At 44.7% G+C, this 27,981-nt stretch overlaps 2 protein-coding genes and 1 pseudogene across 4 annotated transcripts in view; 2 read left to right on the top strand and 1 right to left on the bottom strand.

Moving 5' to 3' along the window:
- The first annotated feature begins 1,310 nt into the window (after positions 1-1,310).
- LOC146201233 (uncharacterized protein C15orf61) overlaps positions 1,311-27,981 on the top strand; it is a 224,895-nt gene continuing 198,224 nt past the window's right edge. For 2 of the 3 annotated variants that reach the window (XM_084595700.1, XM_084595699.1), the window contains exon 1: positions 16,823-16,959. The gene's annotated coding sequence lies outside the window, so the exon portion shown is untranslated. Of the gene's footprint in view, positions 1,507-16,822; positions 16,960-27,981 lie in introns of those variants that run through there. The other variant, XM_084595701.1, reaches the window with a different exon arrangement.
- On the top strand, positions 1,506-16,816 carry Tasp1 (Taspase 1). The gene is made up of 2 exons (XM_084595698.1): positions 1,506-2,844; positions 16,684-16,816. The coding sequence occupies exon 1, from the start codon at positions 1,533-1,535 to the stop codon at positions 2,601-2,603; it is 1,071 nt and encodes a 356-aa protein (XP_084451824.1). The 5' UTR covers positions 1,506-1,532; the 3' UTR covers positions 2,604-2,844; positions 16,684-16,816.
- LOC146201236 (uncharacterized) lies at positions 23,628-27,582 on the bottom strand (annotated as a pseudogene).

Below are 27,981 nucleotides of genomic sequence, written 5' to 3'. Positions count from 1 at the left end.
TGTATATATGCAATCACAACTGTTTCGTCAATTACAGTCATCTATTTAACATAGATGTCTACTTTGAAAAAGTGCAATAATGGTCGCGTTCCCATAAGCAGAAATATTGGTAACTTTATTGTGTGTTTTCATAACCACTGAATAAACGATTTCATGTTTGCTTGGGTAACAGTTTTTGTTTTCATCCAGGTATACCAAGACGAACAGGCGAGTGCTTATATTTTATTACCGTTGCTGATAATCGTATTTTTTTTTTCAGAACGTGCGAAACCAAGACGCTGTGTCATTGACCGCGTCTGCTCAGTTTTCTTACCCATCCATTGCAGTCACCTGTATTGGGACATTCATAGCTACAAATTTAATAAAGAACGCCAAAGAAGCTTGGGCAGAAATCACCCGATGTGTTCCAGCAGTTCTAATAAACTTAGTAGTTTGAACTTAACTACAAAACAAGTGAACCGAATTAAATGCTTTCAATTGAGGGAGATGTGATCTAAAATAAATGTTCAACCCCCCCCCCCCCCCCCCTCCTCCACGCAGTGGATTGTGACATTTTTCAAGCGTTTTGTTCTCGACATTAAACATGCGCAGGAATGATAACACCAACAGGGCTGCCAATGCCCGTGGTGGTATGCAGAATACGCCTTGTCATAACCGTCATCGAGATTTAACTGAAAAGCGACTCAAAACTTTTTATTTCATGATCCTCTGCTTAGTAACGGTTCCTTTCATCGGAATCTATCGCAAACCTCGGTAAATAAACGTTTTCAGGATTTTTTTTCCTTTGCTTCTCTAGGAGTATGGTCGCTTCACTCGAGTAAGCGACCTGACGACGCAAATTTATGTTGGGACGGGTTGCTGTTTCCACGCACCAAAGGGTTCAGTGCATAAGAGATAGGTTTTGAACTCTAGCGATAGATTCTAGGAGAGCTTCACTGACATATTTGGCGCATATCTTGCATACCCGCTTTCATTGTTACTGTCGACGCCTTGATGTTGGCTGCTTGTCCTGTTTTTAAAAGCACAAGGCAGGCTCTCCAACAAAATTAAGTATTATATTCTCATGTAATTCAAAAGCGCACCAGAATATTCCTTATTTTTCTTACTTTAAGCGCCCGCGGCAAGCCAGAAGCGAGCAGACCTCCCCCCACGAGAACGAAACCTGTATGCCGCGGGCGCGAGAATGGCGGCCGCCGTAGCAGACGACGCAATACGACGCAGCTGTCCTCACCCTGAGCGGAGGCGCGGGCATCGAGGCACCCTACCAGCCTGGCGATAGAAGCGCCACCGCATCGTGATTACGTCACAGATCGGTGTTAGTCTCTAGGCGGCAAAGTTGGTTTCATTTTCCTTGTCATTTCTACGTAGAGGTAGAGGTGGTAGAGTCGGTAGATTGGTAAAGTAGTAAAGTAGCAGAGCGCCGCTGTGCTGCTGTTGTGACCGAAGTCTGTGCGCGCGGTACGTGGGTGCATCGACGCACATCAGGCCATCAGACGACGAAACGAGGTTAGCACCTGTCTTTTACTCTCTCGATGGAGGCTGTGGTAGCCGTGCACGTGGGCGCTGGCTTTCACGCGCCCGAGAAGCTGCCCGACTATCGGCGGCTATGTGCGGCTGCGTGCCGCCGTGCCGTGGGGCTGCTCGAACGTTCGGACGGCAGCGCTCTGGAGGCTGCTGCTGGAGCCGTGGCCGTGCTCGAGGACGACCCGCTGACGAACGCGGGGTTCGGCTCCAACCTGACATCGTGCGGCCGTGTCGAATGCGACGCTTCGGTGATGGACGGGCGTACGCTGGGCTTTGGCGCCGTGGGCGCCGTGCCTTGTGTCGCCAACCCCGTGTTAGTGGCCGAAGCGCTCTGCCGCGCGCAACAGGCTGGACCGCTGCCTCTGGGCCTTACGCCGCCCTGCTTCCTGGTAGGCGAAGGGGCGCTGCGTTGGGCGCGCAAACACGTGCGCGCAGACGTAGAGCGCGAGCCCCGGGCGCTGGTATCGCCGCGGGCGCGCAGGCGCTACGCCAAACTGCGGCGACGGCTGGAGCGCTGCGCCCAGGACCCCCTAGACACAGTGGGCGCAGTGTGCATAGACCGTGGAGGCAACGTGGCGGCCGCAGTGTCAAGCGGCGGCATTTGGCTTAAGCACACAGGCCGCGTCGGCCAAGCGGCCGTTCATGGCTGTGGCTGCTGGGCAGAGAACGCGGCCGGCGGCTGCGCGGTAGCAGTGACCAGCTCGGGCTCCGGCGAGCAGCTCATCCAAAGCGGCCTGGTGCGCCAGTGCGCGCAGGCGCTCAAGCGCTCCGAGGACGACAAGCCCGTTGTGACGCTAGACGACTGCTTCCAGCAGGGATTCCTGCGATCGCCTTTCTTGAACGGTGTGGCCGATAGGCAGGCGGGAGTTCTAGCGCTCCGTTGGGACCCGCAGTGCACTACTGGTGACCTTCTCTGGGCACACACAACACATTCCATGTGCTATGGATTTATGCTCACAGGTGGGAGCGGACCTAAGTTTGGCTGTTCACAGATGCCGGACAGTGCGTCTGCTGGCTCCAAGGTTGTGCTCGGTGGTGTTCCGCTTGGAATACGCCGGGCGGATGACGAAGAGCTGTGATCGTGTTCTGTTATACTTCTTGTCCCTAATGCACAGGACTGTGCATGGCTGCTCAAGATGATGGATGCTTTTTGCACTGTTTGGAGCAGTGATATCAGGTTAGAGTTACAAAGTTCACATTTTTGTTCTAATGAAACTCTTGTGAGCATGTGCTGAACTGAAGGATCTAAGGAAGGAGAGACACAAGGGCCCTGGCAGCATGTGTGTGCTTCCGATACATCTGAAATCTACTTTTTAATCTGTGAGTTCCTTTGAACTCTTTTAATACAACCCTTCCTGAATCCTTGCATGCTGCTTTGTCAGTTGAGAACTGGTGCATAAATCATTGCTTATACCTCTGGTGCATGAACGTTTTCGATCCTCATTGAACTCTATCTGCATTCAACTCGATGCAGATCAAGGTTGTCACACAGCAACTTTCAAATGCAATCGATCCCGAGCCTGCTTGGCTCGAATCCACTTCTGCAAGCGCTCTCGAGTTTTCAAGCACATTCCAGAGTGGGCGTTGCCACTCTGAATGCCATCTACTACCCTGTCACACGGACAGTTTCGATCCTCATTGAACTCTATCTGCATTCAACTCAATGCAGATCGAGATCGTCACACGGCAACTTTCTAGTGCAATCGAGCTCGATACTGCTTGACTTCAAGCTGCTTCTTCAAGCGCTCTTGAGATTTCAAGCACACTCGAAAGTGGTTGTCGACACCTTCGTCATCAGTGAGCTGTAAAGTGCACACGAGAAAAATTTCTCAATGCTCATTGAAGCCCGTGTAGCACGGGATGCTTCAATCTTTCTTGAAAACCTCAATGCAGATTGAGTTCAACGAGGATCGAAAGTGGCCGTGTGACAGAGGTATAACACACATAAAGGAAACTTCTCAATGGTCATTCAAAACAGCCGTGTAGCACCAGTTACTTCAATCCTTGAAAAACCTCAATGCAGATCGAGCTTAATGAGGGTCGTAAGTGTTCATGTGCCAATGGTATTAGGTTGAGTGCACAAACATATTGAGCAGCATTTGGCAGAGCTGCACAGCAGTGCCACCATTCAGTTGATGTGCATTGGCAAAGAATAACGCAAGCACTGTACTGACCAATACCCCAGATGGCATATTGCTGCACTTCAGCATGTGCTGACAGGAATTTCATAGTGACGATGATAACCCGTGCTGTTTATGGGCATATTTGTGCATAATTATGTGAGCTAGCTGGTCATCTTGCTTGTATTACAGACCCTGTGATACATTTTATTGCTGCTTCTATTCCGATAGGCCTGTGTACTAGCAGAGAGCAGGCTGTACCGGCAAGCTTGAAATCTCCTATTCTCGTTGGTTGCTACTGAATAAAACTGTCATTGTTTTATTTTAGAGAGTTGTTTTGGATTGTTGTTCTCTTTTGTTAAATAGATCAAAAGTTTTAAGGCGTAAGCCTTAAACCTATATGTTTAAAGGTCGCATTTATAGGTGTCCACCACAAAGTGCAATAGTTTCAAGATTTGACAGTTTGTAAACTGTAAATTGGTTTATAGGAAATGAAATGCTCAGTATCTGTCACAATTCTTGCTGGACCGCACTGTAAGGGAAGGGAGGAAGGTGGGACTAAAATAAGAAAAGAAGTGTGAGTATCTCTAACTCATAGCACACAGCATGCTGACATCTTTTGTGTCCGCCAAAGTGCATCCACTTCGGCCAGGCTCAAACCCAGGAACTCCGGCTCAGTAGCCACACTGCGTCAGGCTTCTGCAAGACTTTGTGTAGGTTTGCCTTTGTATTGCCTGCGAGTTTGGGATGTACACCATACACTTGTATACATTGCAGCGTAAGCTCAGAGCTTCACTCCACATTGCTATGGGTAACGACGCACCAAGGTCTGGTCGCTGACAGGAAGACCCAGATAGTGGGCCATGGCAGAAGAGACTAAAGCAGCTCGAGATACCGCTTGTTGTAACCGCCGTCTCGGGAAGTGGCTGGGTATGAACGAAATTTGAATCAAAAGTGATTATAAGACAAGCAGAACATTCAACACCACATGAGCAGAAAGTTTTACAGAAAGTTTGAAACTATATCAGCAGGCCGTTCAGTTTATAGGTCAACTTAGCGTATCAGCTGAGCTTTCGTGACGAAATTCAAAAACTGATCACCAGAAGGTGAACAACTTTAGCAGTAGATCAGCTGAGCATCCAACTAGGCTTTCGGCTTCATATCCTTAGAAAGTGCTAAGCATTCCTCATCAATTTTTAGTTTCCTTTCTGACTTGAAGCATTCATTAGTTCAATGGCTAAAAAAATAATTATGCAGCCCTGCTCACAACTAGCACAGAACTGTCACACCTTTCAAAAATAATTTGCACAATGGAGATAAGATTTTATTCATTCAGAAATCAGAATGAGCTACCATTTAAAGTTGCTAGCCGATTTGCAGATAAAATGTATCTGAAACTCCTGGATGCTCTCTGCCCACAGCAGAGCAAATACAAAATTTTAATATGCAAATAAAAAAAGCAATACGAGGTCACCGTAAGCACATGAATGCTGCCATTCATCATGCTAATGGTAATGGCCATTTCTTGGTTTATGAAAGATCGTAGGAGCAGAGGTTAGACGGTGACGTTTCTCTACCTTCAGCAGTGGTGTCATTTTCTCCGATTACAGCAATGGTGTTTCCAGTCATCCTTAGCCACATCATGTCAAGAGTTTGTCTTTTATCTCTACAAGAGCTTCCCTATGTTAGTGATGTGCAATCTCAATGCCCACAAAGCACACTCTGGACCACACTGGGGAACTCGTTTGGCACTCCACGAGAAGGAATTTGAGCAACTCATGGATTTTTATTTCCAAAAGCCCTGAGCCTGGCTTGTGCCTTTGATATGTGCAGGTCGGTACATGAAAAAACCTACCACTTGTAGCTGTGGGCTTGCTTTTTTTTTTTACCTCAGAAAGAGAGTGTAGCAGTGGCATAGAGTTCGAACATTCGTCTCACTTGCAAGAAGGCTGTGGTTCGAATCCCGGTGCTGTACAATTCCCCAACAGATTAAAAAAATATATATTCGCGTGTCGATGGATTTGTGTAAGCAGGCTTGGGGTGCGAACTGTTGCTGTTTAACACCTTTGGAAATGCACTCCCTCACCAGAACAAGATTTGGCCACACTGGTGTAGTAATTGGCCGCCACCTCCTATAAATATCCCGACAAACCCATGGCCCTCACTCCCCAGCGGCTGCGGAGCGATTGACCACGGCGGCTGTTTTGATGAGGTTAGGAGGCCAAATGAGGCATATACTGTACTGAAGGACGGGCATGTACTGTGTTATCGAGGTTTACCAAAGAGTCTATAACTAGGAGTAGGTTTCCTTGTCAATAAGGTCATAGCTGTTATTATAGATGAATTTTGTAGCATTAATGAGACGATGAGGCATTATATTTAAGCTTAATAAGCGGTATAAACTGAAGGTTCTACAAGCATATGTGCCTACATGTCATGATGACCAGGCAGTGGAAAGCTTCTACGAAGATGTAGAATTGGCAATGGCAAATGTAGAGACTCAATAACTACTAATAGGCGACTTCAATGCCAAGGTTGAGAAAAAAGACGCTGGCGACCAAGCAGTGGGTGACTATGGAATTGGTTCTAGAAATAGTGTGACGTGCGCGCACAACAAGCTGGCCTATTGTGCTCGCCCCCTGCAAGACGATGACCCATCGTCGCTACCCGGAAGTAGCGCTACAAAGAGCCGGACCTTGGTTAGTCGCCACGCTGATACCCGACTGCCTAGTTCTGAGAATTTAGACAACGCAAGTGGCAACAAGCAGAAGTTCTGGAGAAAAAACTCATTTCCCAGGATTGCCAACGACGTGAAGGTGCCAAAAATCATAATCGAGGACGGGCAAGTTCGGAAAGGCTGGTTGGCTGCACGCTATTGGGCCAGCGACCTTGAGGCAGGAGCCCCCACGTGAACCACAGGCCTGACCCAATGGTACAGCTGGGTGAGGACGTTTGCGGCGAAGGGATTGGCTGCAGTATCGTACATCATCAGACCTCTGAAGAAAAACTGGGGGACAGAAAGCAGCAGAGCTGCCTGAACCAGAGAAGTTCCAAGTCTCGAATTAGTGGAAGGATAATGAAGTGGTTCTTTCGAGCCGTTTAGGATGTTTTTCCGACCACCGACGTTTAGGACGTTTTTCCTGCCTGCGGTGGTAGAGGAGCCATGGACCTGCTTCAGCCTGGATGGAGAGAACCCGATTCTGCTTACACGGTGAAGATGATGTCGCCTTTCCAGCCTGCAGCCTCCCTGACGTCCAGGACCTGAGCCATCGCCCATGATCACGACAGAGCGCCGACGCTACCAGGATGGTAAGAGAACCGTCTACCTCCTCCAGGCAACCGCTTCAGTAGAATAAATGCTTTTAACTAAATGGCCAGTTGTAGATGTTGATCCATTCCTTCCTCACCTCAGCACAAACCCGAGTTCGGCAATTTAACCGGTTGCAATTTGTGACCGCAGATTAGGGACTTCACAATAGCAGGAGGGAGTTACTAGTTGACTTTGCAGAGCACAGTAACTTAAGAATTATGAATACCTTTTTCAGCAAATGGAAGAACTGGAAGTGGACATGGAAAAGCCTTAACAAGGAGACCAAAAATTAAATTGGCTTCATACTGTGCTCTAACCCTAGCATTATGCAGGATGCAGAGGTAATCAAAACGGTGAGATGCAGTGACCACAGTATGGTAAGGTCTCGCATGTTTGAAGAGGGAACGAAACAGATTAAGAAGGAAGAAGTCCAACGAATTAGCGGTGAGTTGGAAGGCAGAATTTAGAATCTCCTTGCAGAATAGATGTTCAGCTTTCGCCGAAGATGACAACCTTAGTATAGAAACGATGAGCAATACCTTCAGAGATATCGTTACTGAGTGCACAGTAGAAGTAGGCGGTAGGATAGTTAGAAAGGATACTGGCAAACTATCTAAGCAGACAAAAGATTTGCTTAAGGAATGCCAAAGCATGAAAGCCTCCAATGCAACAGAGAGAACTGGCAGAGCTATCAAGGGTTATCAATAGGTGCAAAATGTCTGACATAAGGAAGTATATCGTGAAGAAAATTGAGCATGCTCTAAACAACGGGGGCAGCCTTAAAGCGATGAAAATGAAATTAGGCATAGGCAAAATTCATATCTATGCTCTAAAGGACAAGGCAGGCAATGTTATCACGAATATGGACATGATAGTCAAAGTAGCTGAGGAGTTTTATACTCTCCTATTCTGTAGTAGTCAGGACAATAATGAGATTGGTGGTGGTGAAGAGCAGTCAGGTGTTCCGCCTGTGACAGAGGACAAGGTTAAGAAAGCTTTAGAAACTATGAAAAGAAGGAAAGCAGCTGGCCAGGATCAGGTGAACTACTCATTTGTTGAAGGATGGGGGGATATTGTGCAAGGAAAACTGGCCATCCTGTATATGCAGTGCCTGGTGTCATCAACGGTACCGGAATCATGGAATAAAGCTGAAATTATCCTAATTCATATGAAAAGGAACGCTAAGGACTTCATTAATTACAGACCAATCAGTTTACTATCCGTTATATACAAGGTAATCGCTAGACAACCTTAGACTTCAGTCAAGCAAAGAATCAAGCAGGTTTTGGGAAAGGGTACTCTAGTATCGATCATATTCATACTATCAACCAGATGATGGAAAAATGCTCGGAATATAACCAGCCCTTATACATTGCATTCATTAATTATGAAAAAGTATTTGACTTAGTGAAAAAGGCTGACCGCCGAAGAATTGACGCGTTTGAATTGTGGTGCTGGCGAAGACTCTTGAGAGTTCCTTGGACTGCCAGAAGATCAAATCAGTCGATATTGTCGACCATAAACCCTGATTGCTCATTGGAGGGTCAAATTTTAAAGTTAAAGCTCAGCTACTTTGGTCATCTGATGAGAAGAGAGGAGTCGCTGGAGAAGGAATTGATGTTGGGAAGGGTTGAGGGTCGCCGGAGAAGGGGTAGGCAGCGAACGCGATGGTTAGATGGCATCCTCGAGGCACTGCAGATGAAGTTATGTGATGTTAGGAAGATAGTGAGAGACCGGAAAGCGTGGCGTGACATGGTCCATAGGGTCACGAAGAGTCGGACACGACTGAACGACTGAACTGAACTGAATTTGACTTAGCAGAAACGTCAGCAGTCATGCAGGCATTGCAAAATAAGGGTGTACATGAGCTGCATGTGAAAATACTGGAAAATATATATTCTTGCTACACAGTAACCATAGTTTGGCATGAAGAATAAAAATTCCCATAAAGAAAGGGGTTAGGCACGGAGATACAATATCCCCAGTACTATTCACAGCTTGTTTAGAGGAAATATTCAGATACCTGGAATGGGAGTAAATAGGGATAAGGGTGGGTGGAGGATACCTCAGTAATCTGCAATTCGCTGATGACATTGCCTTGCTAAGTAACTCAGGGAATGAACTGCAAATAATGATTGATGATCTATACTGCAAAGGCAGAAAGGTAGGCCTACAAATTAATATGCAGAAGACTAAGATAATGTTCAACAGCCTCGGGAAGAAACAGCAGCTTGCAATAGGTAGCGAAGCACTGGAAGTGGTAGGCGAATATGTCTTCTTAGGGCAGGTAGTAACCGCATATCCGGATCATGAAAGGGAAATAACTAGGAGAATAAGATTGGGATGGAGCGCATTTGGCAAGTAAGATTTAATGTCTGTGATGCTTGAGTATTCGCGATTCCAGCAATCCATGCGGCACCTGGCGGACAAACCATGCAAGCGCACCAAAGAGGTCTAGTAGCAGACGCCCCTTGCTCGCGCTATGGAAACCCGCTAGCAAAGCGCTCGTAGCACGTGAAAAAGGACAAAACCAATGGCAAACCGATTCTGCAGCCGTTCCGCAGCACAGTGGCACATTGTTTCATGTATTTACTTCGTGATCCAGCGATCAGCGCAGAGAATCGATGCATTTTCAGACTCCGCGAGACGCATTGAAAGTGCCGTCTACATATAGTCTCGTCAGTTTTTGTCGCACGATTTCTTTCCTGGTATCAACTGCCTTCTACTAACCTTCCCAAGGGACGGAACACCTACGGATAAGTACGAGTGCACGAACAACAATACATACTACTCAGCTCGACTTCTCGCGTCACATACAAGATTCGATCGGCGCACATATAAACAACTCCTATGAGACAGCTTGATCATAGCGCTTTTTAAGCTAGTTCTGCTAAGAATGTCATCATCAAATGCGCGTAAGGGAGCACTCTGCGACGATCAGCTTAATTCTTCGCCGCGTCAGGCAGTCGTCTCGAGATCTGCAGGCAACGCAGCGCGTGACTGCCCTCGATCTTGTACCGCACGTGTTATGGAAACTGGGTTCGTTGTGTAATCGCGCTCGCCTATGCGGCCGTTCACTTTTAGCGTTGCAGCTCGTCACCCTTGAATAATATCACAGAATCGGTATAGTTTTGTCGGCGACAGGTCTCTGACAACTGCGCGGTGAACTGATCAAGCTGGCACCTTTCTTTTTTTTTTTTTTTTCAATATATTCTCAATTAAAGCTGTAATTCCCTGGCGGCAAAGCTCACTTGCAGGGTGCTCATTTGATGAAAGGCGTGAATGTGTATCACACCTCGCTAATTATCAGAGCAGCATGCATTGATCAACAGTCCTGAAGCCTTATGATCATCGTCTCAGCCGCAAAATGAACCCGTCACGCCATCAAGGTCTAAAGGCATTTAAAATGCTTCGAAATGATTTATTGCCACAGTCAGAAACGGTCTGATAGCATTTCATGGCAATTCATTCTTTAATGACACCGTACGGCTTCATTTTGCGGCTGAGACAAAAATCATTTGGCTTCAGGACTTCTGACCATGACTGTACATAACACGTCAAAACCAAAATTAGCTTAATTACTAATATATTAATCAAAGAATGAAGGGGTCGTTCAATTAACTCAAGAATATACTGAAATCAAAGCTTATCTATGCCAGTGCTCACAATGAAACTTAGATGAGCTCGCACGGTCTTTTGAAAAGTTCTTGATGGCCCTACGTATACACACGCGCCTTTCACCCATCTTGTCCCAGTCAAGTTTAGTTCTAGAATACTTAAAACATGTGATATATGCTGAAGTAAAAGTGGAGTAAACATTTCACAGTAAGAAAAGGATATCAGTAAAACAAATGAATGGTTTTACAGATATATCCAAACATCACCTTGTCAACTGCAGCATAAATGACCCCCGTGAATAAGTGAGTGAATGCAGATTGGCCGTACAGAACTGATGCACACAAGTTTCCTTGCACATGCGTAAAGTGTGCTTTCTTGGACACCTGGCGATTAATTGCAAGAAATTATTTGCGGCTGCTCTAAAGGTCAAGACTCATAAGACAGCTGTCAACTGGAGCTTGATAGGATGAGGCCCATCAGCTGTACGAGAAAGCCAACATAATAATAAGTTTTTCGTGTTCGACGACACACTACTAAAGGTAATGGCTTTCTGCATAGCAGCTAATATTTATTTAATTCCACAGCTTCTTGAGAATTTTTTCTACATATGCAAGGCACGGGAGCATTGTGAATGTGCATAAGCACTCACTACATAGCCGGTTTAGAATAAGGGGAACATTTACACCCAGAATCAAAGAAAACCAGGGAAGGGTTGCAATGAGCATTCAATTCAATCTTTATTCAGCATTTTTACAGAAAAATGCAGGGAGCGGGGACAAAAAGATGCTCTGCGGCAAGATTGACTGAGTTTGCAGTTAACTCGGCCTCAGTTTGCAAGCAAACATTTCAACAAGAAGATATGTCTTCACCTGGGCTGAAATGTTTGCTTCCGATCTAGGCTGCCCCTCAACCCTTGTTTGTTTTTCTTTGATACTAGATGACCAAGACTTCCATTTGTCACTTTTCCAACGCTCTATTTTCACACTGCTGGATGCAAGGTTAAAGGCACATCATCTGGCACAAGCATTAACTGCCGTGTGCCTCCTGCACTTGATATCAGATTTCTTGTTCTCTTTGCAGCAGAGCATTTCTAACGTTTACACCCAGCCGCACATGCTCTTGCATCCTCCTAAACGTTAATTAAGCCACTCAGTCTAGGCAACAAGTTAACTCAGGCAAGTGTCACAAACATTTTTCAGTAAACTGCACGCTTGTGTTAACAAAGCACTAATGCATCAATGTCTAAATACTAGCGACATACTGTGCCTGAATATGTGCTTGCGCTCAACATATAGAGTTCTCTTGAAAAGTATTGTTTTCTGCACCTTTCTCACTTTTCCAGTTTACACCTTCTGAAGCCAAGTAGGCAACAGTAACAAGTGTGGCATTGTTCGAGTTAAGTGGAACTATAAATGGGTATCAGGCAAAGAAAGAACATAAGATATGGCAGCCATGTAACATAAAGCATAAGTATGCATTATCAGCTGCTCTGCAGTGCAGCTTACATGAAAGGCAAAACTACTTACAACATACAGACAAGGTAATCAGCACAGCCTTTGCCTGGAACATAGTGTTTCCGCAGTCACTGAGGCCACACCTTATGCTTTCACTTGGGGTTGACACATTAGTATCGTCTATTAATGTTTAATTTTTAGAGCAGTGTTTTCCTGCTACAACTTCAGCATTGATGGGATCAGCTTGCCGTGAGCAGGAACTGTGTTGTTTTCTGATGAGAACGCACAGTCAGACATTATACATGAATTATTTTTATTAAAAACTAGTGAATTATACACTAGTTTTCTCCCTAACAGCTTTGCACTGTACTTCTGTGTCCTAATCTTTTAACAGCTGTAACAAACACATAAAGTGGCCATGTCCTCATTTATAGAAGAATACAGGAAGAGGAAGGAATGGAGGAAGAAGTCAGAGAGGAAGTTGCTTAGGCAGGTGCTGGAGGCATCCATCTGTTTGTGAGTGCCAGACCTGCAGAATCCCTACTGCACAACAATAATATACATATTAACTGACAAAATATTACTGCACTTACCGAAGTATTGTTTTACAAATGAACACCAATCTCCATCAACAGTAGCCATGCAACACTCGTGAAAATCCAAGCACAAAGAAATCTCAAGAGAATGAAATACAGTGTAAGAATTTCGATCAAGCGAACCAAAAGCAAAAAGATTGAAGAAATTTAGCTAATTATCTGAACGATATATGAAATGTGGAAGAGGTTGGCAATAAACTGATGGGCTTGTATAAAGACGCATGAAGCCTGCTCGTCACCATAAATCATTTTTAAGTTAAGAAGCCAAGCTTAAAACTATCAGCTACAACGTGTGGGGTACATGAGGTACTAGAAAGTGTTTAACTGAAAAATTGTCACTGTATGTCCTACAGATTTAAACCTTATGTGGAGTGGGGCTTTAATGTACAAAATTATGAAGTATTTACAATCACAGATAAGCAGAATACTGAGCATTAGAGAGGCTAGTTTGGCAGTCTAACAGTTGGCGAACTACTTTACCGAAGATCCGATGCCCGAATAAATATTTTTACCTCCTCCCAGTGTCGACTAAGAATGCCTGACAGCTTTTGTAAATTAACTGTGATGATTTGTGCTTAGTACACTTTTACAAACGCGTCTTTAGGTGTCTAGAATGCAGCACCGTCATAGAATATATTCACACAAGATACAATAATCATCACTACAAAAGACAAAGCTGACTCTTTTAGATGGCGTTCAGGTGAGTTATGTCACCTACCTACCATTCAAGTGCTCCATAATTTAATTTAATTTACCAGTTCATGGGTACAGCACGCAGAGATAGGAAACTGGAGTAACCTGATGCCTATCTTGTGTATCTCAATTCAGTGTTCTTATCTGTAGCTATTTTTGCATGAGAATAATACAAAAGTTTCTTTTGGTGTTCAAGCAATCCTGGCTAGATTACAGATAGGTTTACTTTTAATTTTCGAGTAAGCAATGGATGTCTGATGAGAATTTTGCATGAATTGTGTTTGCACAGACTGTAGATGCATAGTTTGTAAAATAGATAAAGCATCAAAGTTTATTTCTTAGTCATGCAATACAGCACCATGCTGCCTCCAAGCTCTAAACTTCTACAAGGTAAAGAGCATCCTTTTCCTCAAATTATAAGATGTTCTAGTCTTTAGGGGTATTATTTGGATACACTAGGAGGCTGAGAAGCAAGCCTTGTTGTCTGGTAAAGATGGTATGCACAATAATTGCAGTGAAGCAATTCTTTTGATATCTGAGCACTCAAGAGAATGTTCAGTGTCATAGACTCGACTTTTTCCTGTAGCCCTCCGTGCCGCATGTTCCACACACACATGCATCCGCCGGTCCTCTCGCCGCTTTCTGCAGAAGCTCTTTAGCCTTGGAGGCTTCAGCGAAGTAAGTTGATGTGGACGGTAGGCCTTTTCAGCTGCATTGCCAAAAAACACAATCAGAAGAATGAAAAATACTAGCAGTAAATAAAAGAGCACTGTGGTTCATAGAAATTGTATAAAGATAAAATTATGGTGAAGAAAGCCTCTGCAAATAGCGTACAAATAGAATAATTCACAAGGAAGTTAGCAACTGAAATTTAAGAAACAAAATGATGCAATTCTTTCTCCAAAGTTATGTAACATCTTAAGAAACGTGTTTAAAACAACACAATAAAAATAACAATCATATGCTGTTCCACAGTCTAGTAAAAAAGGTCTACGACCATTAAGAAAGGGCAAGTGGCTCTTCTTGTACCATGCTCGAGTTATTAGCCCCGAAAATATGCAGAAGCATATTCTTCCTCAAACAAAATTTCTTTATCTCCTGAAATATCTTCCTAGTGGTACTTTGCAGTCTATAGAGAGCAGTATATATATCATGTAACCAGAAAAGTTTCAAACTCAGAAGCTGGTGCCAAAAAAATGAAAAATAAAAATAAAGAACTCTCTTGCCACCCATCCTACAACAGCGGTGCCATGCTCCCTTGAAACCTGGCCAGTTAAAAACTAATGGGTGAGATACCATTTACTTTTCTGTCTGGCTTTTTATCAATTTTCTTTGCGCCTTTTCTTTTTTTTTTTTTTCAACCCTGTAACTGGGTTGGAAGTACTTCGTCGAAAGGTAGACAGAAGCCAGACGGGTGAGCAGCGTGTGAATACGACACAATATGTTATTTATACTAACAAGTTTCTCGGTCACAGACTGCCTGCTGGAGCGAAAATTCCTGAGGACCTCGCTAGAGAACGAGTTTATGGTATCCGATAGCGTAGACATAGATACACACGTGAAAGAGGCGACGCAGAGCGCAGGCTTTTCGAATGCATCACTAATCACGCTCGCACTCTCGAGGAAAACAAATGCATACTTGCACGACACAGACAGTCGGCGTAGCGACATAACACGTAAACGCAAGACATCTGCGTACTGAAATTGACACCGAGCAATGCAAGCGGCACCATCAATCATGAAAGAATTGGTTTACTAGTTCTGTGAAATGCGCTGTTAATTTAAACGCACTATCGCACACACGGCAAATATAATCAAAAAGCATATTTAAAAAAAAATAATCGTGATGACCCTTCTCGCCACGAATAGCTTCATATTATCCTCGGAAACGGGAAAAAAAAATAACTGTAAACGAAAAAAAAAAAAGGAAGGGTTTTACAGCTGAGCGCTTCAAACAGCGGCAACAAGCGCGACCACCGGAGGCTCGCACGATGAGTGCGGCGCCTTTCCATTCACGCTGAATAATGGTGAAATCGTTGAAGTCCTTACCGGTAGCAATGAGTACACACACTGCAGTGCCAATGTGCTTTCGTCTCTCAGAAGCATCGGTGACAAACATCGCTTTTCTCCACGGTAGATTTCATAAACACGTTCATCAGCTGATCACAATTTTTTCAGGATCTTCAGCAACGCCGGTGCCTGAACTTCGGTCTGATAGTCCCTGGTACACTTGGATCATGTCAGAATGAAGGGTGAACCGTGACAAACGTGACCACATTTCACAAAACACTACAAATTTTGTCACAAACAAGGAACAGCAATACATTTTCAAGGGACGAGTTACCCCACATATTTCCGCCATCTTGCCCTGTGTGGCCAGACTTCGCAGCGCCCCCAGTCGTTCATTAGAGTTGCAAATCGAGCGTATTACCTTGTGGTATACCTAGCTGCCTTATTTTGGAGTGGTTCCAGTTTCTCTGCAAGATAGGCTTGATGTAGGTTCCAGATGAAACCGGCATATTCTAGTAGCGATCTTGCTAAAGTTGTGTATGCTAACAAATTGGTTGCCTGATTTGCAAAGTACAAGTGACCTAACGAAACAGAGGGTTCTGGATGCTCTAGTGGTTATGTAATCAATATGTTTGTGCCATGTCAAATCTAAAGAAATGTGAACACTTAGATATTTGACTGTAGGAACTTGTTCAATGGCTATGTTATCGTAACATAGAATAAGAGTTTGGCTTAGTGGTTCTAGTTGTCATAAATGTTGCAGCTTTCATTTTTGAGGTGTTTATTTCCATATGCTATTGTTTGCACCACTTAGCGATTTCGTCAAGATGCGATTGCAAAGCATTAGTATCATAAAAAATAAGTAATCGTTCTGTAAAATAACACAGTCATTGACAAAAAATCTAATTTGAGAAGTTATGTCGTTAATGCAAATGGGAAAGAGGATAGGCCCAAGCACCGAACCTTGACGAACAGCAGACTTTACTTAGATTAGTGTGGAGCAAAATTAATTGGTAGACACAAACTGCTGTTGGTTAGTTAAAAAGTTAACAATCCAATTTAACCTAGCTGTTTATGCAAGATTTGCAAGCTTAAATATAAGGCGATTGTGAACAACTTTGTCGAACGCTTTTGCAAAGTCAATGAATATGGTATCGATTCTCATTGTACCGCGTTGGGCTGGTCGGCTATAAGTTTGAATAACTGTGAGCCACAGGAACGGTCACGCTAGAATCCGTGTTGGTTTTGGAAAAAAAAAGTGTTGATTGAGGTACTTCTTCATTGTTGTTGATATGATGTTGGCAGCAGGGGCAGCTCATGTGACGCACCTCGCCTAATGCTCTTCTGTGATTTTCCAGTTCGTGTTGCTGCCGTTTTCCTGGCCTCTGCATCTGTGTTCCCCTTGGACGTGCGCTGTCCTGGAGGCTGCTACTTCGGGACTGCTGTTTTGAAGTTGGCGCCTTTCTTCACGCAACAAGAAGCTTCTCTACCATTCGTGGCATTCCTGGCGACAGCGGTGACACATCTGTGCCTTATCGACTTCGTCTACTGTGGGCGTTTTTTGCTCGCATTTGGCAGCAGCGGCGGCAGCTCGTGTGACGCACCTCGCCTAACACTCTTCTGTGATTTTCCAGGTTGGTCACTTTCCTTATACCCTCAGTCCAAACCTGCCGCTGCTGCCAAAAAAAAAAAAAAAATTCTTGTTGATGCATTTCTGCGTTTATCGGTCTAGCTCTTGATGTGTCCCGTTGCTGCGCGTGTAGAGGAGTGCTGTCTGAAGAGCACTCACAACTGACATGCTGCGTGTGCGACTTTTCCTTCCACTCGGGCGCTTGCTTGGGTGTGACTGATGAAACCTTCAAGGGGAAGCGAGAATCGTTTAGAAAAACATGGAAATGCTGGTCTTGCAGACCGAATACAAGTAATGGCGCTATCACAGGGAAAGCCGACCAGGCAGAAGTTAATATCCCTACAATTCTGTTAGACATAAACAGAAAGCTTAGCTCTCTCTCCTTTGCCTCCCTGAAAAAGTGGACAGAATCGAAAAGGGAATTGACTTGCTTTCGGATGAGTTCAACAAGTTCAAAGAACGACTCGGTGCCCAAGAGAAGGAAACAAAAGAGCTCAAAGTTCGAGTTGCAGTGCTAGAAAGCAACTCTGCTGGGTCTGATTTGACCGAGATCAAGTCTAGTGTCAATGACCTGGAATGGCGTAGTCGGCGTTTAAACCTAGAATTTCATGGTGCTATTCAGAGTGAACAGGAAGACCTACTGGAAGATTAATGAAGTGGGTGCCGAGGTTTCTCTTGAACCACTACTGCAACAGGATGTCATGACCATGCATAGACTGCCCGCGAAAAAGGACAGAACTCCCATCATTCTTGTCCGATTTTCTCGTCAGCAGCTGAGGGACAAATGGTTTGCCAAAAGGAGCGCCTTCCATGATGTAGACAGCTCTGTCTTTGTCAGAGAGAACATGAGCAAGTATTCACGAGACCTCCTTGGAATCGTGAAAGAACAGGCGAAACGATTCGGCTTCAAATTTGCTTGCATGTCAATGGCAAAATATTGGTTAGAAGGAAAGAAGGGGACTCTGCCTTTGCCATTCGATCAGAGAGTGACCTTGGTCTGCTAGCTCAATAACTCGCCGTAAAATGAAAACTAAAAATGGAGTATCACGAATTACTACTTCCCCATAAAGTAAACGGTTGCTTGTACCTAAATAATTTCTCGGCCTTACATATTAATGTCCGGTCTCTGCGTAACAAGTTTGATGACTTCTCATATTTTGTTGGCACTCTGCAGCACAATTTTGATGCAATTCTGCTGTGAAATGCTCGCGCTGAAGACTGCGGACAAAATGGTTTCTTTCGTTTACAGGCCGCCGTCTGGTGACCCAGAAAAGTTCTTAACGCATCTCGACAAATTTCTCAATTTTGCCGCTGAAGTCCAATACTCTACTATTATTGATGGTGACCTCAACAATAATACACTTGAACCTTCTAGTATAAATCGCCATTTGAATCACACAATTGCTTTCAATGGTTTTACAAATCTTATCACTACACCCACAAGGATAACACCGACGTCAATCAGTACAATTGACCTTTTTATAATAGACATTGTCTCCCCCGTCATTTCTGCTGGTACTATTGCTTGTGACCTTGGTGACCACTGTGCCATTTTCGTATCTGCGCCACATGGCTGCTCACAAAGTTACGCACAACCAAATAGTTTTGCTTATCAATGTATAACTGATGTGACACTTGCCCGATTTCGCGAATCTGTACGCGTTGCAGATTGGAACTGTGTTTTTGCGTGTTCTTCCATTGATGAATCTTATGAGCTCTTTTTAAGTACTTTGAAAGACATTTACAATAAGTGTTTTTCCTGGAAAAGAAAGAAATCAAACACGAAACTCCATAAATCTTGGGTGACTCCAACACACGTCAAAATGATGAATCATAAGTCTAGGCTCTTCAAACGCTTTATGTCCACTCAGAACCCTGAGCACCTTACAGCTTTCAAATAATACCGCAACAAGTTACCTATCAATCGCGCATCCTCACTAGCAGGGAAGGTCCAAAAGCATTTTGGAAACTTTTAAATGAATCGTTTCTAAACAAGAATAAAAATACGCACTTAGGTCAGCTTGTGATCGATGGCTTGCCCTATTCCCGCTCTTTGCTGGCAGAAAAATTCAATGACTTCTTCACAAGCTTTAGACCGAGCGGTTCCGCGATCGAAGCACTTTGCTTTCTCCAAAATACAGGTTTAGAGACTTTTGCTTTTCATTTAACGACCAGCGAGGAAGTTTTTAGCATTATAATGAACCTAAAAGCTACAAGTTGCACCGATTTCGATGGCTTCCAAATTAAACCAGTTAAATTTGTTGCGGATCTCTTAGCACCATAGCTACATCTTTAACTTGTTGCTCACATCAGGAATATTTCCTGCCCGAATGAAATATGCAAACTTAACTGTTATTTTCAAAGGAGGCGATAGAAACAAGATGACAAACTATAGGCCAATTTCTATTCTCCCTTTTTTTTTTCGAAGGCTCTTGAAAAAATAATGCTCAAGAGAATCGATGGGTTCTTTTTAAGCATGCCTTAATACATTCCAGTCATTTTGGATTTCAGAAAGGCAAGTCCACGGAATCTGCGTTACTCTTGCAAAAGGAAATTATTTTAAATAATATCGAAGCTAAAAGTTTGACCCTTGGTATTTTCATCGACCTTACAAAAGCTTTCGACATTCTTAATCATGAAATACTACTCTGTAAACTTGAAAGCTATGGTGTCCGTGGTCTTTCCCTCTAACTCTTTCGTTCTTATTTAAACATGCGCCAGCAGGTCGTTTCGGTCGATAATCACAAGTCTAGCTCCCTTTTCATTGAATGTGATGTCCCGCAAGGTAGCCTTCTTGGCCCGTTCCTCTTTAATGTCTATGCTAACGACCTTGCGAGCATAGCCTATCATACAAGTTGTATTCAGTACGCTGACGGCACAAGCTTTTTCTTAAGGGATCATCTCCCGATGAACTAATCAATAGTGCAAATCTGGTTCTTTGTGCTCTCCACAAATGGTCCACAGCTAATGGTTTGGTAGTTAACTCCAACAAGACCAAAGCATTCTTTTTTTCGTCTCCTTAGCCTGGACATTATAGTAAACAATACTCTGCATCTAGAAAATAACATTATTGAAATTGTAGACAAGTTCAAATCACTCGGTGTTGTATTCGACTCTTGCATGAGGTGGTCTGACCATATAATGTATATTGAAAGAAAGCTTACTAGATCTGTTGGTTTCCTCTCGAGACTGCGTAATGAATTTTCCCAAAAGCATAAGCTCCGTATTTATCACACTATAATTCAGTCGCACAAACTACTGTCACCTCGTTTGGGGTACAACATCCAAAACAAATCTAAACATCATACTCGGTCACCAAAAGAAGGCAATTAGACTGATCGCTGGTGCATGCTACACTGCCCACACAGAAACATTATTTCCGAAGTATAGGATTCATCGTGTGCATACCATGTTTGAGTATCGTCTACTTCACTGCCTTAAATTGTCACCTCAATGCTTAACTGAACTCTTGAAGAATATATCTGGACTTAAGCCTTATAAAAAACCCTTACACACCAGAAGTAAACAAATATGGGACGTTCTTCGAACGAGGACGTTACACCGTAACCAGAGCCTTCGTTTTACTTTAAGCATACACAACCCAAACATCTTTACCGCCTCAATTAAGGACTTTAAGCTATATTTTATCAATTCTACACTGTCTCTCTGTACTTTCCGTTCTTTGCCTTAAACATTATTACAAGAATAGTCACTTCATTTTCATTATGTTTTGCCATGTTTCGTGCATACTGTTACATTATTGTGGGCCGTTAATTTTCTGTGCTGGTTTTTAACTTGCTGTTTCATTTGTGTATATGTGCTCTTTTTGTGCTTCATAATTTTCATGTTATATATGTATATCTTCGCCTTAATGTCACACGTCCTGTTGCTCTGCCATTACTGGGCCTCGGGCATCTCTCAAGCTATCATTGTAGCTTTTCGCCCGAGGCCCATTTCCTGTATATTACTGGAAATAAATTTTTTTTTTCAATTTTTTCAATGTGTTCCAAAATTTTGCACAGTGCACTCGTTAATGAGATGGGGCTGTAATTTGAGAGGGCAGAAGGATCTCCAGATCTAAATATAGGTATAATGCGCGGGATTTTCCAAGCATTAGGCACAATTCCTGTATCAATAGATTGCTGAAAGATTGAAGTGAACATGCGAGCTGTCGTTAGTTTAGCTTGAGCAGTTTGGGCATATGTCATCGAGTCCGAGGGATAGATTACTTGGCAAACGATCAATAGCTTGCTCAATTCCTTCTTGTGTAATTAAGATGTCATTTATGTCCACATTTTTAATTGAAGCATTAAGACCTATTGCAATTGATATTTCATTATAAACACAGAGCTAAAAAATAGTTTCATTTCGGTACTAGCCTAACATGACTGGATAAGATCACCGTCTTTTACTAATGTTATCAGTCTAGATGCAGGAGGCTTAGGATTGACTACTTTTCAAAACTTTTGAGTATTGGTTTTAAGAAAGTGGATATGTTATGATTAAAAGGTTTATTTTTGGCTCTCTCAACCTCTGCTTGACATATCCTTGAGTGTGTTCGGTAGTTATTCCAATCGACCTCAGATGCCTAACATTTTGCATTAGTATAAAGGCACTTTTCCTCCGGATGCATCACTTAACGTTGGAAGTGAACCACATACTCGGTTCTGACATCGTGACTGTGAATTTTGGAATGTGTCTTTCTTTTAGTTCTTTCAGCTTAGTGCTTAGTAGTTCCCAGTTATCATTTGAACAGCAGCTTGGTAATGATTCCAGGAACTGCTCATTGAACAATGACAGTTCAATAACCAATTGTTCAACGTTTGTTCATGCATAGTTGCAAATAGTTTTCCTAAAAATTTGCGGTTTCTTTATGTCTGCTGTATATTCGCAGTGAGGAGCATTATGATCACTGACACATTCCATGATACATACTGTCATTTTTCCAGATCGCATTGTCAGTACAAGGTTTAGGATCGACTCGCCACGTGTCGGGACAGAACAATTGGCGACAAACTGAACTGAGAAATCAGAGAAAGGAATTCTTTACATTCATTTTTCCTAGCAGTGCCTTCGTCCGTGTATGTCCATCAATTTATACCTGGGTGTTTGAAGTCTCGAGCTAGGATTGTTTCTGAGGTTGGGTACTTGTCATGTATAATGTTCAGTGATTCATTCAGATCCCTAATGAATTCAGCAGGCGAATTCAGTGGACGGTAAGAAACATTGATGATGCAAGTAACAAAATCATGCAGTCGCAATGGAAGCCTCAAAATTTCAATATGTGAGGGCTGTCTAGCAAGGTGGCTCGGAAATTGGATTTCACAGTAATTAAAATCCTCTCACCACGTGACATGCACCTCTTTTTCTTAAAGACAGAGAAGTTTCAAAACAAAGTTCACGATTGTCGATATCAGGGTGCAACCAAGTTTCTATTCCCAGGTATATACCACCTCACAGCATTCATCGAGTGTGCTGAGGGTGTCTTGCTTGCTATGGAAACTCTGAAAGTTGTATACAATGAATGAAAGTTTTTATCTGCACCATGATTTTTCGCCAATCCAAACTAGTGGCTGCCTTGTGTACTGCAAGAAAAACAATTTACTGACTTGCAGCATCGAATGCATACATTTTTTTTACTGAAAAAAAGTTTGCATTTTTCGTCATTGGACTGTCACTCACTGAGGTTTTTTTTTCTAATCATTTGAATTCGAGGCGAGCAGTCTTCCTCAATCCAGACATGAAGCGAATCCAGATATCCAGATTTTTTAATTTAAAACCATTTTTCAAAATGTTGTTATCCTTAAAGTTTAGAAACTTCACAACAAAAGGGCACACATAGTCCGTTTTTTTTCTGGCCCACTCAGTGAGCGCGTTCGATTTCACCTGTTTGGACACCAAGGTTCTTTTCCACAAACTCACCAATTTCTCTCTGCCTTTTCATTTCTTTGTGCCTTGCTCAGGGATGGCCTTGGAAATTATATTATTCGCCGCATTCGGTTATTCAAATAATCAATGTCTATACTTGCATGCTCGGCCTGTTTCTTTTCAATAGTTTTAAGTTGAGCATGCGATTTCTGTGGTGACATTGTCATGCAAGTTGTCCATGACTTCTTCTGTTTTGGACAGCTGTCTTTTGATCTCCTATCTGAATATCTTTAATCTAACTAGACATGTCTTTTTAGAATGTTTGATTTGCCAGTGACAGTTCCTTAACGAGAGTAATGATTTGGTCAGATTTGTCCAGGCCAAGGTTTTTCTCGACATCACCAGCAGAGCAGATGTACGACACAGAGAAGCACCAGAAGTAGTTGCCCTGCCCAATGCCAGCGTCCAGCAAATGTCGTTGGTTGCATCCGCCAAATTTGGTTTACTATGTGCAACAAGATGACTGATTCTGGCACGGTATGTGCACAAATCAGTGCCCATATTAGAACTTAAATACTACTTGAATAAAAACTCTACTTAGGATTTGCAGCCAAAGACAGTATCAGCGATAAAACCAAATGTCTACTCTCGTTTTATATACACTCATCTACAAAACACAACACGTTCCATGACCACCAAGTACTTGGCTGCAATTCCCACAAGATTATGACTGCAGTGACTATTTGTAGGCATTTCAGAGGGCGCTGCAGTAGATGATGTGCCGCTGTTCATTAATTGCGCCAGTCACTGGAAAGGTGGCGGATCAAGGCATGAGGTCTCTAAATCCGCTGGCTGGTGACTTGCAATCATGCTTGTCTTTGCCAGGCTGATCAGTGCGGCCGGAGATGCCTTGACGTTGGTGTCTCGAGATTGCATACAAAACACAACAAGCTTCGTGATCAAGTACTGGGCTGCAAATCCCAAATCTAGAAATGGAAATCAAGAAGAAATGGGCATAGAGGACAACCGGGGTTCACTCAGGGTAACAAATTGGATTGATTCCAAGGGAAGGAAACCATAGCAGGGGGTGACATAAAGTTAGGGGTGGGGGGGATGCAGCTAGCACAGGGCCGGGTTAATTGGAGGAATATGGGAGAGGCCTTCACTCTGCATTGGGTATAGCCGGGCTGATGACCTCAGAGGCAGAGTGAGCCACTGTCATCTTTGGGGGGCATTTGACAATTTCACATATGCAACATGTGTATCGTACACATGCTGCATGTATACTAAGAGAAAGGGTTACATGTGTTCCTTCATTAACAGTGCTGAGAAAAAGCCAGGCCTTACTGACGCTTCTTTAAGGTCATGGCACCAGGTTGAAATTGAAAGTTATTAATAGCAAAAACAAATTGCAGTGAAATATATAGGGAGAGGTCCCATGGTTTAAGTGGCAGACAGGACTTCCCATGCTACTGCAGTCAAATTTGGTAGGCAGGTAATTAGTGGGTGTAATGCAGGGAACTAAGAGAGTGCAATATATAGAACCCATGAAAAAATAGTAGGATACAAGAATAGGTCCCCTCCTAAACTGGTATACTGCACTTCCTATATCTTCTATAAGTATCAAGTTTGCTCTATTAAACATATAACTCACTAAACATCACTTTCTAAACCTGCATATCAAAATATGCTGTTTTTCTTTTATGAAAAGTAGAAAAGTGAGTGCATGGTAGGTTTTTGAAAAAAGAACACTTAAATAAAAAAATTGGTTCATAGGAAAGGAAAGGCACAGTATCTCACACTTGTCCTGTGGACACCTGAACCGCGCCGTAAGGCAAGGGAGGAAGGTGAGAGTGAAAGTGGAAAGACAGTAGTAGTAGTAAAAACATTTATTTTAACAGAGGAGTTCGGGGCGCTCAGGCCCCTGGGCCCCCGCACGGCCCCACTACATTCAAACGTTCATGTTCCTACGGTTCATGACTTCGGCAGCTCGGTCTGTGGCGGTCTTTTGCCGGACCGGGTCCTTAGAGCGTAGCAGGGTCTCCCATTCCTCCCAGGTGGTGAAGTGCTCCAGACCCCGCGGGGGAGGATCCGCCGGGCATTGGAATAGAATGTGGGCGAGGGTGGCAGTGAGGTGGTTGAAAAGGGTGCAGGAGGGGTCGGTAAGAGTGGGGTGGTAACGGGACCTAATGTAAGGGGATGGGAGGGTTCGCGTCTGGAGGCGGCGCCATAGTGTTTGGTGGTGATTGCTGAGGGAGGAGTGAGGTGGGGGGTAGATCTGTCTCTCGACCCGGTAGGCCTGAGTCATCTCTTTAAACGTGTGCATGCGCTCCCGGGAGAACTCCGACGTGGGGACCGCCCGTGCCCGGCGTATTAGACCTCGGGCTAAGCTGTTGGCGGCCTCGTTGCCAGGGTTCCCCGAGTGCGCAGGCACCCAGATAAGCTCCACGTGGCGGGGCGGGTTGGCAGTGGGCGAGGTCAGTATGCAAAAAGCAGAAACATGAACTCGCCCACGTGCGTGGCGGGGCGGGTTGGCAGTGGGCGAGGTCAGTATGCAAAAAGCAGAAACATGAACTCGCCCACGTGCGAAATTTAGTAGTGCAGCTTTTGAGTCTGTGAGTATATATTTAGCTTCCGTGTGGGCAATTGCAAGGGCGATCGCTGCCTCCTCGGCCACTTCTGAGGAGGTAACAGAGGGGAGGGGGAGAGTTGCAATGAACTGAAGGGTATTGTTCACCGCGGCTGCCGCCGCCTCATCGCCCGAGCATGCGTCGTCCACCCATACGGCATCCGTCTCGGAGCCGTAATATTTGTGGAGCGCCTTTGCCCGGGCTCGCCGGCGGGGCTCGTGGTGTTGTGGATCGGAGTTTCGGGGAAGGGGTTTGACAAGAAGGTTAGAGTAGATAGGGCGTGCGATGGAGAGGAGTGTGGGGTCGTTAGCTGGGATGTGAACATCGAGAGTTCTGAGGATGTGACGTCCGGTGCCAGTCTGTGTCAGTCGGATATACTGGGTCTGTCTGTGGGCCTCCACAAGCTCCCCAACAGTATTGTCGAGACCCAGCTGAAGTAATTTCTCTGTTGAAGTGTTGAGGGGTAGGTGGAGGGCAGTTTTGAACGCGGTACGAAGCATCGCGTCCAAGGTGGAGATCTCTTCACCTCTAAGTCTGAGGTAAGGGAGCGTGTATAAGAATCGGCTGAGGATAAAGGCATGAATGAGACGACATAGATCGTGCTCCCTCATGCCCCTATGTTGGCCCGAAACTCTGCGGATGAGGTGCGATATCGCACCTGTCACCCGCTTGAGTTCCTTTATTGTGAGGCTGTTTCTACCGTTGCTTTGGATATGAAGCCCCAGAACGCGGAGAGTGTCCACCTCCGTAATGTGCCGATCATCCAAAGCAACGGTTATGGGGGCGCTGGGAGGGTTACGGGTGGCGGGGCGAAGGATGAGGAGCTCGGACTTCTCTGGGGAGCATGAGGGTCCGATGCTTCGTGCGTGTTCTTTTGTTAATGTTGCAGCACTTTGTAGTGTGCCTTCTATGTCGCCATCACTGCCGTGGGTGGTCCACAACGTTATGTCGTCGGCATAGAGGGTGTGCTGGATGTGTGGTATCGTGGTAAGTTTGCGGGCGAGTGAGATCATTGTCGCGTTGAACAGGAAAGGGGAGAGGACAGAGCCCTGGGGAGTACCGACCCCTTTAAGGGAGTAAGGAGGTGATGTGTGTGGGCCAAAGTGGACCTCAGCCGTGCGGTTGTTAAGGAAAGCTCCGATATAGGTGTGCGTACGCACACCCACATCAAGACAGGAGAGGGCTGTCATGATCGCGGTGTGATCAACTCGATCAAATGCTTTAGATAAATCCAAAGCCAGGACGGCCTTTGTGTGGCCCGGGATAGCCGGGTCAAAAATGTCGGTGGTGAGCTGCAGCATGGCATTCTGCGCGGACAAACGGGGGCGGAAGCCGACCATGCTGTGGGGGTAGAGGTCATTGTCCGTCATGTGCTGAGTGAGTCTCGCCAGCACAACACGTTCGAAAAGTTTTTCCAGGCACGAAGTGAGGGAGATGGGTCGGAGGTTTGCTAGTGTGAGTGGTTTATTTGTTTTAGGAATAAATATAACTTTGGCATGACGCCAAGACTGGGGGAGGGTACCTTCCGCCCAGCATTTGTTAAAGTAGTCCGCAATCTGGGTGATCGATTGATCATCCAGGTTGCGAAGCATGGAGTTGGAGATTTTGTCAATACCAGGAGCGGAAGAGGTGCGGAGAGTTAGGAGGGCCGCTCAGACCTCAGCTTCCGTAATCTCAACATCGAGAGTAGAATTTGGTTGGCCTGTATAGGGAGGAAGGGGATCGGATGTGCCGGGTGATGTATGTGTTTGTTTTAGGTTGTCCAAAAGGACGTTCGGGGTTAAGTCCGTGTTGTGTATGAGCCGAGTGGCGTGATGTTGCACAGCTGTTTTGGACTGTGTAGAGTTGATGAGATGTCGAAGGAGTTGCCAGGATCGCTTGGTGGACAGATTGCCGGCCATGCTGTCACAAACCTGTCCCCAGTTGGACCGGCAGAGCTCCTCTGCATGTTGGGTGATCTGTGACTGCAGTGCGGCCAGCCTCTTTTTCAGCTTGCGGTTAAGTTTGTTCTTTTTCCAGCTCTCTAGGAGGCTGTGATAAGCCTCCAAGAGGTGGGCGAGTCTAGAGTCTAATGTAGGAGTGTCCTGTGTTGTTTCGATGTGTTGGGTGTGTGTGGAGACATCGGTCATGAGTGAGTTCACCCATTGGTCGATGGAAAGACAGAAAGAGAAGCCATAGTGAAGGGCTGTGGAGTAATTTCGACTTAATGTGCGCTGACATTGCATAGCACACGAACACTTCTTCTTTTCGCCTCCATGAAAACACGGCCGGCGGCGGTCAGTATCGAACCTGGGTACTCCGGAGCCGGGTTGGCCGGGTTCGATACAGTCACCAGTCCAGGGCCAAGTTTCGAGACCGGTCCAGCCGCAGAGGCACATCGAGCAGCGGCGACCGACTGACCCAACAGACCCAGTCCAGCAGCAGCAACTCAGAACCACACGGCTCACGGTCATCAAGCAAAGGACCTGGCACTACTGACAAGGCGCCGCACCTCACCGGCAGTCGTCCAGCTGAGAAGACAACAGGAC

The sequence above is a fragment of the Amblyomma maculatum genome, chromosome 2 (assembly GCF_055883805.1).
Source record: "Amblyomma maculatum isolate TAMU_Amacu chromosome 2, ASM5588380v1, whole genome shotgun sequence".
Classification (NCBI taxonomy): domain Eukaryota; kingdom Metazoa; phylum Arthropoda; class Arachnida; order Ixodida; family Ixodidae; genus Amblyomma; species Amblyomma maculatum.
This window is presented reverse-complemented; position numbering and strand designations above follow the sequence as displayed.

What these genes read in the sequence shown, in the direction of transcription:
- Tasp1 (XM_084595698.1), top strand. Translation starts at nt 1,533, where the DNA reads ATGGAGGCTGTGGTAGCCGTGCACGTGGGCGCTGGCTTTCACGCGCCC.